The following is a 20,923-nucleotide window of genomic DNA, read 5'->3' on the forward strand; positions in this document are numbered from 1 at the left end:
TTGTATTTTTAATTGGTATATGTTTTTTATAAGTATAGTATATAGTATTGTTAAAATTAAATAAGAAGTTTGAATTAAACTTTAAAATTTATATAATTTCTATGGAGTTCACTATATTCAACATTCTTTCTAAAACTTAATAGAACATTGTTTTGACAAATATAGTACTTTATCAATATATTCTTAATTAATAAAAAAATTTTTTAAATTAAGTAATCTAAAAACTATTCAGGATGTACATGATTATTGTAGAATATGGTACTTTCAGCCGTTTGGTGTTGTAAATAATAATAGATCGAATAAATTAAGACGTACATTTGGTATAGCGTCAAAAATAATGTTATAATAACAATATAATAATTTTATTAGATATAAATTATATGTTATAGAATTTAAAAGATATAGAATATATTTTGGCATTTGAAAAAAAGAATGTAAAATTATGATTCATAGATTTTTATAATACAGGAAATAAAAAAAGATTTCGATATATTTATAATTGAGTCACAAAATTGTTTTGACATATAACAATTTTTATTAAAAATACAAATCAAAAACAATTAAAATTAGATGACCTAATTTTAATCATTGATTTTTATTTGCTACAAAACCAATGTAATCTAATACGTGAATAGCATATAGACTTTTGTAAAAGCAATACAGCAAAGCATTACATATTTCAATTATGGATATATATTCAGTATACAAATAATGATAAGTAATACTTATAAGCATTATAAAATTTATAAAATATAAATAAGAAAATTGTTAAAGAAAATTTTGTAAAGGAAATACATATTACAAACAGAATTAGTTGGTAAAAAATTGTTGTTTAAATTAAAATCATGGAAAAACAATAATAGATACAATAGGATTTTATACTATCTATAATCTATGTTATACATTTCGTAGTTATACACTGAATCATAGTGAAATTTGAAAAGCATTATAAGATAAGAAAACAATGTTTTATAAGACGTTATACATGTATAACCCATCATAATTTTTTACTTTCAGAAATTTACGTCTAAAGGAGCATTTCTACCCACAGCCAATAAAATCTGGGTTTATTAGTATATAGAAAAATGAAGCAAAAATAAAAACATACATTAATATTTATTTATTAGATATATCATACTTAATAAATCATTGAATTATGTATTTTATAAATATAATAATTAAATTTCTAAAAATAAACTAAAATTAAATTAATTATTTATGCAGATTCAAATAATTTGATAAATTAATTATTAAATTATATAAAATATTTTAATACCAAGGATAAAATCAATAGTATTTAATATTTAATTTATTCTATATTTATTTACTGTAAAACAAATATAATTTTGAAATTTTTTTATGAGAAATAAAATAATATAAATATAATGTAAATAAAATAATTTAGTATAATATAGCACAATGTAATATAATATAAATATATAAATAAAAATGAAACGTAAAGTTAGTGGGCTCTGATTATGTAAAATGAAAATATTTTTGCTCTTAATATTTATAAAACAAAGAGTGTTGCTTTGTAATGTAATTTATAAGATTTTTATATGTACGATAATTACTTAGTAAACACTGATGTATTTAATAAATTGCTGTATTATAAAATCAATTTCATATGGTCGAATTTTAAAATATCGTTCATAATCAATAAAATTAATATTTAAATGTACCAAAGCTTTTTAGCAATTTTGAAAAGAATTCTAACGAAAAAATAACTATTACATAAAAAGATTTGTTGAAATATTCAAATACATATTTATAAAATTTTTAAAATCATTCACGTGCAAAATCATAACACCTGTAAAATTTATTCTGTAAATTATAAGTATTCTTGTATAATTTATTCTTATTTATCATAAATAAAGTGACATTTGTATTTTAATCTATTAAGATTTCTTTACATATACAATAAAAATACATTAAACAAGCAATAACGTTTATAACAATTACATAAAAAATGAAATAAAACATATGGCAAAACAACATCGTTAAATTTTCGTTAGTTTTCTGAAAATTTCTGCTTATCTAAATATCCAGCCGGAGTGTCACAAAATACTTCGACGAAAACTCTCCCATCAGTCCCGTCAGTACATCTGGAAAACACTCGTGAATAGTCATTTTTATTTATTTTCGCATCACGATCGCACTCATTGTTTTTTGTCGCGTTAAACGATCTTGTTTACTTGCAAGAACGTTTCGAGTCTGTTTACGCGAGAATATTTCGAGAGTGTTAGATGTACGTAAACTAACGAGTGGAAAAACTTTTCCAAAAATTCATTGCAACCCAAAACCCTGCACCACGGCATCGGGCAATTGGCACACGTGCGCATTCACCATCATGAGACAATGCGCACATTGTTCTCAAGTACCCCGAAATTGCCTCTCGCACGAACCAGTCGACTACGCTCGTCGAAGAACCTCCCATGATGCTAAGTCCAACAGAAAGGCGAGGCGACCAATAGCAGACATTCCTCCCCAAAGACACTTTTCGGATATTAGCATTTTAAAGCCTAAATTCGGAAGGAAGAGGGAAAGGAGGTGTGCATGGTCAATCATGCTGCCCAAAGGCCGCGCTTTGATTGGAACCAAACAAAGAGAAGGGGTCCCAAATGCACACCAAGGTCAGTGACCTATTTAAGATGGACAAATACAATATTCGGGGCTCAGTTTGCTCAGTCAGTTACTCATTCAACAGTCTCTGAGTCACTCACCCACTCACTCACGTTGAAGTCACCAAGAAAGGGGGAAGTCTCCTCAGCTGAGTCCAAAGAAACTCTTAATCAGTAATCTTCGCAAGTCCAAGAGAGCCTCAGCATCGCCTACGACTCTCATTCATCAAAGTCACACGGTATCTTCAACAACCAGTATGAGCCCATGGAGGTCTTAGTCCGCGCGACGTGAGAAGCCTATATCGCCCATTCGGTTCCATACCGTGTTGAGCCTAACCTTAAATAGAAGCCGCTTGTGCCTAAAAGCACGACGCAGTTACAGTTTCCTCACGTAGCACTACTCAAAGAAGTGGCGAGAGCTGTACAACCTCTCCCTTTTCTCAAGGTAATCTACCATGAAAGGCACTACGTCACGAGGATCAGGAACTTCACAACCTCCTACCTCCAACCGAAGTGCACCTTAACGCCACGTTCCAATCGCCAAAGAGTAACAAAGGTTCATCTATAACCTCATCAACAATAATCATCCTTGTATTTGAGAAGTAGATAGAATAAACAGCAATAAGAAACATATATGTCAACTATTGAATCAATGCATTAACCCTTCCATTTGCCCACGCATTCTCCCACACAACATCTAATGGTTTCTCTTAGTTAATTCTAAACATAAAAAATATTAGATTTATAATATTTAAACTCAAAGTAAAATTTTGAAAAATTATTTCGGAACAACAGTAAGATACTATAACATGATTCAGAGTTGTATTACATTTAGTGTACTAACTAAATATTTCAGTACAATATGTTATAGAATTTTTAATAGATATTTAAAGCTTGTGTTTTTAAATATATATTTAATATAAACTTGTTCTGTTATATTTTATATTTAGAACAATATTAAAACAATTAATTTATTCAAGAATTTTAAAATAATTCATTAAATAATGTTTAAACATGAATATACTCAAGATTAACATTTTGTGAACGATTATTTAAATCGCGAAGATTGTGATTTTAAATAAACGTCTCTATATGAAGTATTTGTAAATAAAATTTATTTCATTTAAAAAAAAAAAAAACTTTAATTCTATACTGAGAAATAAAAAATTCTTTTTACTATTAAATATGTTTTTTTTACTGAAAACAATATTCAATAAAATAGTTATTATTTATAACATTTTTGTAGGAAATTAAATAATTATATTGTTATAAATATTTGTAAAATATTTTTTATTTTTTGAATCAGATATAAACATTTTTCACATGTAGATACCTATAATATACAGTAATACGGAACATTGATATAGAAATATAAAAAATGCTATTTTTTAGTTTGACTTTAAATTATATTTAATAAATTGTAAAATATTATATTGCTTGTTTATATAATTATAAACATTTCAAATAAAAAATAGTAAATATTTGGAGAAAATTTTTTAAAGACGTAGATAGTTCAAAATAGTTTTTAAGATACTATTTAAAGCAATTCTGACAATTGGTTTGAAAAAAAAGTCTGTTAAAATTATAAAAATGTTTCCAGTTAAAATTGTACTCATTATCTGCTGGCCTTATCATATTAATTTTTTTCTACGTTAATAATTTTATTAGTTTATTATAATTATTGCTTTCGTATTATTTTATCTTTATCTCTTCTTCAGACACTTAGTTCAACTGATTTATAGTCGTATTTATTACATTTTTAATTCTACATTTGTTATAAAATTAGCTTTTATTAAAAATATAAATAACACACGAAACGACTATTTTAATTATCTTTATTTGTTGTTTGTTTTTAAAATGAAATGACTAAATAAGTAAAAACTTGTTTCGGGTTACTGAGTTTTTAAAATTCCTTCTGATTAGTTACTAAACTTTAAATCATAAATTTCAATCATAAACATTTATCATGTTGTTTTTTTATCGCTAAAACATTTTGAAACATAATAAAGTTTACTCTTTGTGCTTTTTTTTATAATGATAAATATAAAAAAAAGATTATTTCCTTACAGAATATTATTTGCATAAATGATGTTATTACTTTTGTATAATATTTTTATACTCTTCTACTGTTTAGTCACAACTACAAATTATGTTTGAGATTATGAACTTCTCTAATGAAGTATGAGTGATTATATAACTCAAGCATTCCTCTTGAAAAGTATTTGACCATTCTCACATTTAGCATAAAATTAATAGAATAAATAGTTAATTTAAATAGAAAAAGAAACTGAACTTCACTAAGCAGTGAACGTCTTCTTTATGCTTGACGAGTGAAAATAGTGTAAAGAGGTGGAAAGGAAGATTTTAAGTCAATGAAATCACAAAACATCTTTCGTTATTTTTCTTAAGCTAACATAGTTACTGTGAATTAACAGTGTACGTTCAGTGTACTTTTCGTTTATTTTTTAAAAGAGATTTTGAGATGCATTGTTTTCGATATTATCATTGCCAAGTCTAATTTCTTCTGAAAGCGGCGCGCTTTAATTGGAGAAACCAAAGCATAGGAGCTTCTTAAGTAGGGACTCATTGCAAGAGGCCTTAAAAGTAGGGACGACACAGATACAAGAAGCTGTCTGTTAAAAAAATAATTCCACAATTCTGACTCGTCAGTCAAAAGTGCAAATCAGCTTAGAACAAAAAAACCACTTGATGTTGTGTGGGATTGCTGGGCAAGTAAAGGGTTAATGCACTGATTCAATAATTAACAAATATCTTTATTATTGCTGTTTATTCCATTTATTTTACTTTATTTCCAAGTTGGAATCATTAATCATGGTGAAATTACAAATGACCCTTATATTTCTTAATACTCTTGTGACTTGAGATATATCCCTTTATTGGAAAACTAGAGGATAATCAATTTCTAATTCTCTGCATATACCGGTGAGATTATGATTTACTGTAAAAAGAAATATGTTATAATCTATTGAATATTATCACCTTTTTAGGTTATGATCGTTGTAGTGCTCTGATCGAACACTACAATCTTATTGTATTTTGACTTAACACGTGTGCAGTTGCCTCTAAATAATGGGTCGTGTAAGAACCTAAGATTAGAGGTTATGCGAAGCTGTGCGCCACCTGTGGTGTCAACAACTGATCGTTGTTGACGATGTGCCGTTACAGTGTGGCGCGAATACCTGTTTCTTGGAGGAGATGAAAAGCCACTGTGTGGCGTCTATTGCTGGTCTTATTTTTCAGAGTATATTTGGGAAGCTTCACTAATCGGACTTCAGCCATCCGTTTTCAGAGTAGACCCGAGAGATATAAAATCAGTACTAGCAGTAATGACTTACTTGCAATGTAGCGTGATTCTTCTACAATACTAGCGGTAAGGATTTACTTGCAGTGTATCGTGAATTTTCCAGTCAAATTTTTCAATAATTGTAGCTCTTAAGTTCCTTCCTTGTCTCCAAGTGAGATTACAAAGGTCTGTCCTATTGATTGATATTGATCTTGATGAGATCAATGTTTAACTATATATTGATTCACAGTCGTAGAAAGAACTTTTACTAGACTCAGCTGAACGACTTTGTCTCTGGTCCTCCTCCGTGAGAGTAAGTCGCGACTTATCCAATTCAATCAAGAGAAGAATGAGTAAGAATAAGAATAAGAATAAGGGATCCCAAGTGGAACTGGGTCAGTAAACTATTTAAGACGGGCAATGTAATATACCACTGGTTATTCTTATTCTTATTAATCTCATGATTGAATGCTACCCATCACAGGAACAGATTATTGTAATTAATGATTTGTATCGATGTATGTATATTCATATTAGTCAATAATAATAATTGCAAATATAGATATTTCTCTCTATATTGATAGACATGTAAGTAATATTGTAACTGCTATTGCTATTATAAAAATTAAATTAAATGTTAATTAACTAAAAGATTAAATAAGTATAAATAAATCATTTAAATAAATATAGCAGTACGATAGAGATCTTATAAATGTATAAATATGTTAAATTAAATAAATACAGCATATATGACCGTAAGTATAACTTTCCAAAGAAATCGGATAATGCTCTAAATTTGTATGAATAATATTTAATATTCATAATTATCTGAATTAATTAAATAAATATTTTAAGTAAATTTTATGAATAATAATATATTGAATAATTTAAAAAGAATATTAAAAATTCTAATTTCTTTGGAAGTGGGAAAAGAGGCGTGCCTGTTCCATCATGCCGCCTAAACGCGGCGCATCCTGATTGGAAAACTAAGACCAGGAGCTCTTCATTACGGAGGATGAGGACTCATTGCGAGAAGCCTAAAAGTTGGAGACGACACAGCAACAAAAGGCTGTCCGCGTGGGGAAGTCAAGTCAGAAGGAAGCTCTCACTAATCGGTGAAATCTAGTGACCAAGTTTTTAGTGACCCACTGAAAGAAGGAATATACATTAACCCTTCTGTACTACAGTTGAAAGGCGTTAACGTTATCATCTTCATACCACGAAAGCACGCACTTCCGCATTTGGAGCGTGAATTATGATGAACTATTAATCCCAGGATCAGATCAAGGCTACTGTATTACTGTCAGTTCACAAGTCTGTGCGACCTAAATTATTGCTAGTCCTTACGAAACTGGCAGGACGCTATTATTAATAGCACATCACACTCACTAAAAAGGAGTGTGCGTAATTAAATGCTGATCTTTACAAAATCAACATCAACATCACGATCTCAAGGAGCATCTTGTGTAGTGAAACATCCATTTCATGTTCCAAGAAATCACATCTTCACATTAAACTTAAAATGCTTCCAAGACACCAATAAGTAATTGTATTATAAATTGTTAAATAATTTATATATTCAAAAAACACACGATATTTCTACAGATCTTCCACTTAACTCCTTCCCGAGCATTTGCTAGGGCGGGTGGAAAAAATAATCTATTAAAGCAATGGCAGTTCGAGTCAAGAAAACTACATCACTTTCGAACAAAAATATTTCAATAATAATAATTAGACACTGTTACGAATTACAGCAGTTTAAGCGAAATACAAAGTGGGAGAGATAAAGACACCTATGCTCAGTTAGAAACACCTGCGCGCCTAGTCAGAAACACAATTCTGTGATGTCGGGAAGCTTCACTACGCAGAATGTCCAAATATTACATTATAATTCCGACGAACAAGGCCGACGAACTCCCCAAGGCTAGACTCAAGTGACATCATACTAACGATCGGTATGGCAAGATAGAACCGGTAGCCATCGGCTCCGCAAGCTTGTACTAGGATATTTAAGGAGCTGTGCTTGACGCTCTCTTCTCTCTTACTAGTTCAATCAAGCACTCATCAAGGCAGGCTCGCAATTCTAACTACAATCACCCACACACGTAAGCTATGCCTCTTTGCTCGTTTCTTACGATTATTACTACAACGGCTCCAGCCCAACACACGTAAGCTACACCACCACGCTCGTTCCTTACGATTACTACCACTACGGCCCTTGTCAACTAAGTAAGCAGCAACGCACCACTGACGTGCACTAATACCACAACCACATCTGATATCACATACACTTACGCAGCGACGCATCACGAACGTCACTCACCACTATAGATATGAGAGCGGTCCTCACGCTCACATAAGTACCGCACACTATCGATAATACATTACACCGATACGAGTGAATCTCCCACTCACTCAAGCAGTGACGTAACACGGACATTCTCCCACCACTCCGACTACTACGGCGTTCATCCCACGCCGGCGTCTAAGGCGGCACCAACTCGCTGCCCCTACCAGTGCGAGTCTCCCACTACAGCTAATCAACATAAGGAGAAGGGGAATTATGCTCCAAGCTATCAAGAATACACTTACAGGCTCATCACCACTAACATTAATTGAAGAAACACTCATCTATTTATTCTCTCACACATTCATTCCGACATCCATAGATCATTGACTATTTATTATATTTATTATATTTAATAAAGGGAAAGACAATAAACATTAAAGGCAGTATTGAATAATTGCATTGCCCCTTCCACTTGCCAGCAATACCTCCACCATAAACAGGAGAGTCATCGGAGAGATCAGTTAAGTCTGATCCGAGACAGCACCTACTTCATATTTTTTCTGCAGATACTTCAATTTATTATTTTTCATTAAAAAGATGTATAAAGAAATCTTTGTTTTTATGCAATCTTTATTCCTAACGAAATAGTGTTTTTTGTCTGTCTAATATCACATTTGAAAATCTTCTATTTTCTTAAAGTATTTCTAATGTTATTGTATTAAATTTTATTTTATTTGGGTATAGTTTGATATTAAATAATTATTGATAATAAAACTATTCTATTTAATTAAAGATACCTTTAATTTATATATTTTTATAAATAACATTTAAAAATTTTATTTTACTTTATTGAAGATGAATATATTTAATGTGAATTTTTCTTTGATAGTAATTTTACTGAAATAAATTTATTGACAAAATTATTATATATTTTTAAAAGATTTTAAATTAAAAATCTGAAATATCAGAGTATTTGCCTTATGAGAGTTAATATGGTTAAAAATTACTCAATTATAAATATTTTTATATTTTATTTGCTTTCATATTTATTTTATAATTTTAGCATTATAAATTAAATTCTAGAATTAAACAATGCAGTTGAACTTGATGTAATATCATATTGTACAAAATGTATCCGATGTTCCGGCACGTTTTACCAAGACCGGTTCGAGGGATACAAATTGATGCCGTTGACAACTCAGAGACCACAGGATGTTATGTGATAACGATGTAAGGTCAAACGAAGGGATAGTATAATAAAGTCAGTGATCATACATCTGCTTGCTATCCTGTTTATTCTGTTAATTTTCAATTACAGGGATGACTAGTATTACTTTTATCAATTGTTGAATTGTTGTTAGGTATATTACGTTGCGGTCGCAAATGTATACCTCCTATAATTAACTGTGCATTGTTTCTGCTATGAGCGCTGAAATTGGCTTGTCGACTGCTCTCCGTGCGCATGGACCCGTGCTTTGTTGAGGTTATGGTCGACAAGGTGGGCACTAAATGCGCGGAGGTTGTTCTAATTCTCTCGTGGCGTGTTGTTCGTTAGGAAATAATAGGTCGTAAGGCTCTTATCTCTTTAGAAAAAATGCCACGTATTGCGTCTGCTAGTAAGCGATGAGTGTCAAAATTGGATTCATGAATGGCGGACTCGAGCTAAGATCAGGTTAGGTCGGCAAGGTACGCGTAATGGCGCGAAGACTTGGCGACAAGTGTTGTATGTTTTTCCGTACTGCGTTTTCCTATGAAAGGACCTCAATTCCTTATGGATACTCGATGACGGCTTCTTTTACTCTGAATCTTAGATGTTAGCAATAATTGGCCTCGTGGGCGCAGAACGCGAGCTAGGAGAGAGGTTAGGTCGGCAAGGTACGCGCAAATGGCGCGAAGACTTGGCGACACGTGCTGTTCTTCTACGCTCTGGCTTCTCCTGTGGAAGGCCTCAATCCTTTATGTTTGTTCTAAGCGCTAAATAGCACGAAGATCCGCTTCGTAGGCAGCGGACTCGAGCTAAGATGAGGTGACACGTGCTGTTCTTCTTACACACGGTATCTCCTTTTGTAGTAGTTGTTTCGTGAGTAGTTGATACTACTTACGAAGACTAATCGTAGACTCAGTCGAGGGACTTTCCACTTCCTTCTTTGATGAGGACTTCAACTGGTACTTGTCTTCGGATTCCGATAAGTGAATTTTACGTCTCCTTTCTTGGAGGACGTGTTACGTACGATCTTAAACTACGCGTAAGAACCTTTACTTCCTAATTGAATAAGAACTGTATCGAGAGTAATTAAATCTTGAAGTTGTCTCTTTTAAATACATTACTGACAATGGTTTTCACTTGGGATCCCTTCGCCGTTTTTGTGTCCAATCAGAGCGCGGTTTTTTGGGCAGCATGAGTGAGCATGCACGCCACTTTTCCTACACCCAAAGAATTTAGGCTTTGACGATGATAACATCGAAAAAGTGTCTTCGGCGGCAGCGTTTGCAATTAGTATACTTGTCCCTCTCTTGGACTTAGCGACGTGGAGGGTTCTTAGTGAGCGTCGTCGCTTACCTCGTGCCTTTCCCATGAGCGGCACAATTCGGCGTACTTGACAACAATGTATGCGTTGTCTCGTAACATCGGGTGCGCACGTGTGCCGAGGATTGCTCGTTGTCTATACTATAGGTTTATATAACAGTAAGAATTTATAAATTTTGAATAAAGGTATAGATTGTTTTGATATAAAAGTAATTATATTAAGAAATGCAATTGTAAAATAATATGAAAGTTCTGATCTAAAAAATCGAATATTTTAAATATGTTAGAGTGAACAAAATCATAGGTTACAAACAACAATTAAAATTACAAGCTTTCGAATAATAAAAAAATAGGTTCTTATCAAAAAATATTTCACACTCTGATATCATTATAAAAAAAAAAAAAAAAAAAAAAATTATACTGATGATGAATAAAAAATAATACGAAAATACTTTCAGAAAGAGTGATTTACTGCAAAATTACATGAGGATTTTTTACTTTTATAGATTAAAAAAAATGTTTTCCCTTTGGAGGGTGGTAAACAAATTTACTATCCATAATTACTAATTAATATATTGTCTTTTATTACTTTTAATATGAATTTCCTATGTGAATAATTTAAATAGAGTAGGATAGAAAATTATACCAAGGGGGGAGCACGAATGGATGGATTATTAGTAAGCTTTATGCCGATAAATTGTACAGATAATTTAGATTTTCTGTTAAAAGATTTTGCATTGATTTTCGTGATTATTTTGATGAATAATGCAGACCATACAGATGGCTTGATATATATATATATATATATATATATATTAAAAGTCAGTGTTTAAGATGATTGAACACGATTAATGGAATATGGTTTCAGCTAATGCTCTAGTTCAATTAATTTAAATATATCAAATCCGATGAAAACTTAAATCTTTCGTTTACAAAATATTGAATGAGAAATATACATATGTGATAAGATAAAAATTTTTATAAATTCATTCATCTGATAATGTTTTGGTTTTTAGGTATATGGTCAGCTAGAAAATACGAGCATATAATAATATTACTTGTAAAATCTCATAGTTCATTTTATTTTAAGAAAAATTAATATAAGTATACTGAAATAGTTTTACTAAATTATTTATTTTAACAAACCATATTTTATTAAAAGTAAGTATTGTTTTAAAACCACATTTTTATATAGATAAATTATATACATAATAATACATGGATTTAATTTATATCTTACATATATTCTTGATTTTTTAGATTTTTTAAATTCAATTGAAATATTTCAATTAAATACATTTTTCAATATGTGACTCAATTTAATGTATTAAGATTGAAAAATAATATAATATCCTATTTATAGTTATAGTTATTGTATTATACAAACAAAATTAATCATGATTACAATAGAACTTTCTATGAAAATGATTTAGTAAAAATATTTTCAAATTTTATTACAATTTTACTTAAAATTAATAATTTGAAATTAAAAAATTTCTGATTATATTATATTATAGAGTAATTTTGAAAACTTTTCATTACTTCGCAGTAAATGAAATTGATTCAAATTATAATAAAACTTTGGCAAAACTTCTAGTAAAAAAGTCTATGTAGTATAGGATAACATGTAGAATAACATAGTATAAAATAGCATGTATAGGATATGGTTTAATAGAATTTATAAGAAGAAAATATTTAAAAAATTTTAAATAAAATTTTTAATAACATATACAAGATGTTGTTCAAGACTTTTTGCGAGTGTCAGATATCTGGAAAGACTTAAGTCCTTAAAAACCCGTTATAACTAAACATCTGGAAAGAACGTTGTAGCTAAACATCTGGGAAAACCCAAGTCATTAGACATCTGTAAATTGTCGTTACACCTAAAAATTTGAGATCTAACGGTACATAACCGCATATAATCTTATCTAGCCTAGCCATACTGCCGCTTGGATAAGTCATGCGGGGGCGCTTTAGTCAAGAGTTCCTGTTGTCACGAAAGCTACGAGAAACTACTCTCTCTCTCTGATTGAAGGCGTAGCTGCTATAGGCGCTCTTGTTAATATGGCTACTGTCGAAGACAATGCTTTCTGAAGACGGAAGACAGAGGCGTGCTCTGATTGAAGTTGCCTAAGACAGCGGATCGTTTTAATTGGAGAAACCTAAGGCAGAGGCTTCCTTAAGCGGAGACGTTTGGTCAGAGGTTTTATAAGTGATGACGACACAGATACAAGTGCTGTCTAAGTGGAGAAGCGAAGGAAGAGGAGGAAGGTCCCTAGTCTTAATACTATAGTGATCAATATTTCATAAGTTTTTAGTGGAATTGAAATTACACTTAAAATTTACTATAAATATAAAATTTCGAGAACCAAAGTTTTTGGAAAGTGCTCCAATCCTGAACATTCCGCCCGCTACCGGATTGGTAATACTGCAAGATTATAAATCGGTTTAAGCATGGTGGTCGAGGAAGTTTTCAACATGACTACTCTGATTAGGCCATCCTCGCCGGGTACCTATTGCAAATAGTGAGCAGATGAATGTGACTAGAATTGCTGTACACCTTGTTGTAGAAATTTCCATCGAGACAATCCTGAAATTGACAACTCCTCGAGAGATGGTTTTGGGATAGTTGTGAGTGAGCTCCTAATTAAGAAATGCCCTGGTGTGAGTGCAGAAAAATCTTTGGAGTCATCACTCATTGATTCTAACGGCCTTCAGTTAATGATTGCTTCTATCTGAGTAAGCAGAGTAGTAATTTCTACAAAGGTAAGCAAGGTTTCTCCAATTGTACATCTCAGATGGAATTTCGAGGACTCCACCACCGCTTACTGTTTTCCCCCATGTGAGGCGTAGCGGGTGGATTGAATTCCCATTGAGAGCAGTCATTCGAGAGGATTGTAGCTATCCGTTCATGCTCTTGGGAACCTTGTGTAAACAGCTTTTTGAGCCCAGTTTCCGCTTCAATAAATGTTGTGCTACAATCAGAGTACAGTGTATGCGGGATGCCTCTGCGAGCCTCTGACTGCCGAGATCGTTCGGTTGTATAGTCGCTGACCACTTCGAGATGTACAGCGGACGTAGCAAACACCCAAATGCACAAATCCATGCCCTGTGGGTTTTTGCATCTCGTCTCTTCCAAGTTTTTATGGGCAAGCATAATCAACACCTGTATGGGTGAATGGTCGTAACGGCGTGACTTGTAAGAGAGGTAGTTGGCTCATTAATTAACAGGCATGGACTCCTCTCTGACGGGCACATGCGACGCATGGTAATGTGTAGGATTTCAGAGGGAACCATCCACTAATTTTACTGGTCACTAGCTAAGTGTCACTAGCTAAGTGGAGAGGTTCATGCTTCAATTCAGTAATAAACACGTTTGCTTCATGTGCTGTTTATTGCGTTTTAATTTACAAATACATAATTATGATACTATGCTGATGAGGAGAATCGTTGAGATCTTGCCGTTCCTTGGTGGTTTCTACGTGGAGGTAGCATGCACTATATGTCGAGGTTGTTGGTTGTAAATCTCCGGATCCTCTTGGTGTAGTGCGCTTGGTGGAGGGTTACTACACTGAGAAGTGAGTGGTCGTAAATCTCTGGACACTCCTTTATGTAGTGCCACGTGGTGGTGTTTTAATTGCGAGTGTCCTCTTGCTGTATGGAAGTATGAAAAAATGGTTCAATACCTCAATGTGCCATGGTAATGCGTGCTATGGCACTTATCGTGACACAGCGTGCAGTGTAGTCTTGGAGCAAGTAAAGTTTATAAGTTGTGATGTTTTTAGAACAGATGTACTACAAAAGTTGTGGCGTCTTGATGTAGATATAGCACAGGAGTTTTGGCGCGTTGATCGAGAATAGAGAAATAGAATGTAGTGACATCTTGATGCAGATGTAATACAGAAGTTGTGGCGTCTTGATACAGATGCAGCACAGGAGTTTTTCTTGATCTAGAATTTAACAGCGTGTTTCCTCCGAGGTGGCTCCAGTAAGACTTCGGTGGCGTCCCCGGTAAGAAAGAGAGAGAGAGCCTTGACTTGTCGCGTACTTGCTTTATATCCGCACGACCGTATAGTTGACTGGTGTCAATGAACAGATGTTGTCATGCGGAGATTGTACAGGACTTCGAAACTAAAATTTTAGTTTTGAGAATTCTAGGAAAGCAAGCTTTAGACGGTTGGAAAATTCTAACCGTCGTTGCTATGCGCAGACTAGATAAATATTGCAGGACACTCGCAATGTATTTAATATTATCGAAAAATTCAGAATTAATGTTTATGTTTTCACAAGCTAGACCGATTATAAATTGCGGAGAATTAATTTTTTTGGAAAATGCTTCAATCCTGAACAGAATTATTGTGATATTTTGTCTTACTTATCATGCATCCACATTTATTTTAATATTTCTAACAGTTTTTAGAATTTGGTATTTTTTATTAAAATTAATTATCACAACTGTACGTTTTGGAAGAGAAAGAGATATTATCATTTTTATCAATTGATGTGGAATTATAATTTTAAATTTCACTGATTCTCAAAAAAGTAATGTTTTTAAATCCATAAAATAAAAAAAATTTATAGAAACTAAAATATCATCAGATCAATAAATAAAATATTTATTTGTGTTTAATCTAATAATATCTATACTTACATCAATACTGTATTATTCAATTTAAATTTATTTCAAAATTTTGTTTAATGTTGGAATAATACAAATATGTAAAAATTCAATCTACAGGTAAAATTTTTAATTGCATAAAGAAAATAAAACTAATTAAATTTATAAAAAATTGTTTTTATTGCATTTATTATTTACACTTACTTAACAAAACTGTCATTAATAGACAATAGGTTTATTTAACATTTCAGTCGTTACAGTAATCAAAGTATTTACATGATTGGTAATTATAGAAACAGAATGTAAAACATGATTTGCAAAAATAAGAAGTAAATATTAAATTATAAGACATTGTAAAACTAATAAATAGTCATGTATGAAAATAGATTTTTTTTATGCAAATTTTCTTTCATGACATTAATGCACCATGAGTGAATTTGGTACTTATATTACTATTGTAAAATAAGTAATGTACATATTGTAATTAAACTTATGAAAAAATCCTTATTCTTTAACAAAGTTTTCATACCAACTTAGAAATCTTAAAAAGGACAAGTTTTTATTAACAATTACGTTAGAACTTTTAAATACCAAGAAATAGCAATAATTTTTGGTATCTGCAACATCTTATCATTGGTCATAAAACCAATTATATGAATTCTTTTGTTACTTATTTGCAAAAAATTTGTAATTAACATTAAACCTTTAACTTTTAGTTTTATAATGCATTTAAATAAGTAATACAAATTCATTTTTTATGTACAGAAATTACTTATTTTATAATTTGAAAAATATTTGCCTTTTAATTTTATTAAGAAATTTTTTAGCAATTAGTGAAAATCGTTAAATAGAAATAATGGTACTTGGATCCTTCTTAAAATAGGTAATTAAAACATTATATTTGAACGTAACAAATTAATTTAAATATTTTTCATTTCTATTCATTTGCCTCAAAATTAAAACATAAAATATGGATAATCCTGAAGAATATCACGAATGGTCTTAAATGATATTCAAGTATTATACATCTTAATTCAGAAATATCTTATAAATTTCTGATTATAAAAATTTAACTTAAACTTGTTTTGTAAAAGCAGTAGGAGGTATTTTTCCTAAGCTGAAGGCTTCTTGAAATGCTACGCGAGCATTTTCAAAATTCCATTGTACTTCTTCTAAACATTTTAAGCTCCACTCAATATTCATGTTTGTCTGCTGACTTAATGTCATAGTCATTTGTTGTTTTACTTCTTCTGTTAATGGTACTGAATTAACTAGTGTTGATGGTGTGGAAGGTCCTGCAGTCGGTTGAATAATTAAAGGAATACTGCTAAACTGTTTTTCTTGATTCATAGTTGGATTACTAATGTGCAACTGTTCATTACTTATACAGAATCCTACACCTTCAGGAACGATAATAAAAGTCCGATTGAAGTATCTTAAGTGCTCCTTATTATCTTTGCTATGTAATTCTTTAAATAAACCTGTTACAGTAATTAACATCATTCTATCCTGTAAATAAAATTTACTTATTTAAAATTGCATTTTTAAAATACATTTGAAAATATTAGGTAAAGAAATATACAGTGACTAGACTTAAATCCATTGTAAAACTGGTTAAATCATGCTTTGTGCGTGGCATTTCAGATATAAAAGAAACTACTGGTAATCTTCCTTGTTTTAATAATTTCCTTCTTCTATTTGAATCTATAATTCTGTATAAATTGCGATTTTCAATAAAATATTGACTAAATCTATAATAAAAATACTGAAATTATGATTTGTTAAATAGGATATATCACATATTTATCAATTAATAAATCAGGCACCTGCTAGAACTTTGAGTAATAGTTACAGTCATACTCAAACAGGCGTGCTCATGATACGCGTCAAGTAGTGGTTGACGATTTTCACTATCAAACACTAAAAAATATTGTTGGAGAAATTGACTAGCAACTTCTTGAGCTTTTGCATTTGATTGAACAATAAACATTCTCTGTGTAGATGGTAGTTTTAGTTTATGTTCTTCTACATCAAATACAATAGGAGGTGGTAAATCTATTCCATCCTTTTTAATGAGAATAAAAATTATTTTCTTATATTAGCTTTGTTACAAGATAAATAAAGATATAAAATATATACACACCAACTTTAAAAGCTTAGGAAACTTCTTTCTTATGTCACTAAAAAAGATATTAAACTTTTTAAATATAATAATAATGAAGACTAAAATTTTTCAAGAAAACACAAATGATTGAATTTTTTTATAAAAACCCAAATTTTTAAAACTATACCTGACATAATCATCCTGTCTATTTTTATATTTATTACACATAGGATTTCCTTCTAATCTCAGTTCTTCTAATTGCAGATTTTTTAGTACATTTAAATGATTTATTTCCTTTATCTGAGGGGATAGTAAACAAATAATTTCATAGAATAAAATTTTAAATGTAAGGATTTTTTTTTTCATTTTTACAAACCTTATTATCACCAATGTGAAGAATTTTTAATTTCTCAAATTTATTGGCTAATGAACTAAGTTTATCAAGATGACACATTTTATTGGAATCTAAATTAAGTGCTTCTAAATTAGGTATGTGTTCTTGAACAATATCCAATACAGCCATTAGCATATTAGGTCGAGCTAGAGGGCACCAATAATCTCCAGCTAATTCTAAATTATAAACATAAATTATATAATTTTATATTGATTACACTATAATCAATATAATAAATTTATAAAAACAATTTCATTTACTTACCCGGATCATGATAAAATTTGGATAAATCTAACGCATTTGTTTCTTGAACATATCTCTTACCCATAGCTTGTTTTAATCTCTCTTTGAGAGCATCACTAATTTGAATAGGAGGAACTCCAGGTCTAACTCTAATTTGCATTTTGAAGCCATCACTTGTTGTTATTCTTTTATCACAATCTACTATCTTTGTTGCAATTCTATGATCCTCAACATAGAAAATTGCATCAGTTCCAACAATTTGGTACTAAAATATTAAGATTATATTAAAAGTATTTTAAAATACCTTTAATATATATATATATATATATATATATATATATATAATTTTTACTAACCATTATAGGAATAAATGAAAAAGGTGCTGTGTAACTTAGTAAACTGCCAAGTACAAACTCTTTCGTGTAATTTTTTCCATGTAAAATCTAAAATAATAAATTAATTGAATTTATATTATAATTAATTTGATATAATTTAAATACTGACAAAATTTTATTGAAAAATAATTTAAATATTAAGAATATTTGTTTTTTAATTTAGATTAATAAAAGTTGAATAATTTATCTTAATACTGATATAAAAACTATCTGAGCAAAGTTTTGTTAATTTTTGTTTTCTACAAGTTAATTTCTATTTCACAAAAATGCCAAAAATAAAAATATTTTTAATTCATCAAAATATTAAATTATATTTATATAAAGACTATGTCATTATCTTCAACTTTTAACTTCAATCTGTTATTATAAAACTAAAATTGAAATTGATATTTAGATTTTCTCAAGCATTGTATATAAGAAAATATTAAGCTGGTTCAGATAATATTACCAGAATTGGTATTTTCTTCAATTTTTTTTTTATAAATTATATAAATAGTTTATAATAAATATATTTATAAGTACTAATATTAAAAAGGATATTTAATCAGATTTAACTACATTTTTAAAGATCAATTTTAATTACCTGTATATTATATCACTAACAGTGAATAAAATTTGAATCAAATAATTGAATATCAATAGTCATAGAAAACAAAAAAATGTTTAAATTAAAATATTAAATTTATATTTATTTATTGTTCAATTACCTACTAAAGTATTTATCTATTTTTAAGCTATATATATATTTTTTAAAACACCATAAAAAATACTTTTTAAAAGAATAAATTACTTTATATTTAAAAATAATAATTGATATATTAGTTTTAAATATATTTTTAATATTTAATATACAATATAAATGATATTTTTCAAAATGAATTTACATATATAAAAAAGTAATACTTACAATTACTTTATACCAATTGGATAAACTAATAGGTATTTGCCTTGATCGACTATCTCTCATATCATTGTGAGGTAATGGACTATTTCTTCCTCTGATAAAACTTTTACCTCTACCTCTATTAATTACTTGACGACTGTTATTATTTGAACTAGCTGACATTAATACATCGTCATCAAAGTGTGGTTTTATAAGATTTCTCATTCGTCCTGATTTATAAGTTTGTTTTTTGAATGACACACGAGGTTTATTATTCATATATTTTGGACCATCATTCGAACGACCCATTCTATCATCATGTCCTATAAAATTTTAGAGAATTTAAAGTATTAACCAACCAATTTCAACAAAACTGAGTTATATCATTAATTTATACTTAAAATTGAGAAAGTTATATTTTATGAAATTAAGTTAAACAATTATACTTTTTAATGGTATCCTACCAAAATAATGTTTTTCTTCGGCGTTACCAGCGCGGCCCAGTCCTCCCCAAAAAGTTTTATTAGATTTTTTAGGCATTTTATGCTATTTATTTTAGATATAAGAAAACGTAAATGAAATATTTTTTATTACAAAAATTATGTTGGAGGTCACTTGTTTCATTTACGAGAAAATAAAATCAATAACTATTATCTCCTTTAATGAATTGAATTACAAATCACAGACGTATAAACTATAATTATATTTTTTTCCAATAGTCTATGTGTACTCCTTCTCTGGGATAACCGAAACAACTGATGTTCATGGCAGTGGCCATGTTGAATGTGATGGTGTTGTATATTATAAACGCCAACCATCTCATAGTAATTATGCATTTGTATGCGCAACAATATTCATGCAACTCCAGAATCATAATTGGCGGAAAATTTAAATTTAAACTAAAATTTGAAGTATTTGTAAAGATTTCATTTATTTTATTCATTTTATAAATCATCAACAAATAAAAAAACGTAGGAAGGAAATATATATAAGTAGAATTGATGTTATGATGATTATATGAAAGAATGATAGTTAATAATATATTTATAATATTATTTATAAAAATTTCTAAAGTATTACGTATTAATTTTTTTATTGTTTTTAGGTATCTGATTCTCATTCATAAAACATTAACAGTTTTAAAATAAGTATTTCATTTCTACAGATTATGATTTTTTTATATAATTTAGAAATGAATAATTATAATTATTATGCATATTATTTTGTTCAACACAAATGTTTATACATTTTGCAAAAACAATTGTTAATAAAATATAATTTTTTAAAAAACTTTAAATATATTTAAATAGTTCTTAATAAAATAAAAAAATATATAATTATAAATAATTTTTAATTATTTTAAATTATCTTTAATCTCATGTAAAATATTCATTAGAGATTGATGTATTAAAAAATAAATTTATTGAGAATCTATAATTCTTGTTAATTCTTAACCGAAGTGAGTTCTAGATCATATAATTTATTCAATAATTAAAACAATTTTTATAAGTATTTTATAAATGATTTATTAAAAAAATTTTTTT

The 20,923-nt window shown here is 29.6% G+C and overlaps 1 protein-coding gene across 1 annotated transcript; it reads right to left on the reverse strand.

Annotated features, from left to right (window-relative positions):
• Positions 1–16,300: 16,300 nt before the first annotated feature.
• On the reverse strand, positions 16,301–20,165 carry LOC105365887 (nuclear RNA export factor 1). The gene is made up of 10 exons (XM_011504155.1): positions 19,844–20,165; positions 19,404–19,702; positions 18,458–18,544; positions 18,123–18,366; positions 17,841–18,034; positions 17,652–17,764; positions 17,504–17,540; positions 17,187–17,425; positions 16,943–17,111; positions 16,301–16,869 (listed from the first exon to the last, which is right to left on the reverse strand). The coding sequence occupies exons 1-10, from the start codon at positions 19,917–19,919 to the stop codon at positions 16,435–16,437; spliced, it is 1,893 nt and encodes a 630-aa protein (XP_011502457.1). The 5' UTR covers positions 19,920–20,165; the 3' UTR covers positions 16,301–16,434.
• Positions 20,166–20,923: the final 758 nt, after the last annotated feature.

The sequence above is a fragment of the Ceratosolen solmsi genome, unplaced genomic scaffold (genome assembly GCF_000503995.2).
Source record: "Ceratosolen solmsi marchali unplaced genomic scaffold, CerSol_1.0 scaffold19, whole genome shotgun sequence".
In the NCBI taxonomy this organism is placed as follows: Eukaryota; Metazoa; Arthropoda; class Insecta; order Hymenoptera; family Agaonidae; genus Ceratosolen; species Ceratosolen solmsi.

Bases quoted from the DNA above. Each gene is read 5' to 3' on its own strand.
- LOC105365887 (XM_011504155.1), bottom strand. From the start codon at position 19,919: ATGCCTAAAAAATCTAATAAAACTTTTTGGGGAGGACTGGGCCGCGCT. The intron at 19,703-19,843 runs GTAGGATACCAT...AAAATTTTATAG, and splicing joins CGAAGAAAAACATTATTTTG to GACATGATGATAGAATGGGT. The intron at 17,541-17,651 runs GTATAGTTTTAA...TATCTTTTTTAG, and splicing joins AGACAGGATGATTATGTCAG to TGACATAAGAAAGAAGTTTC.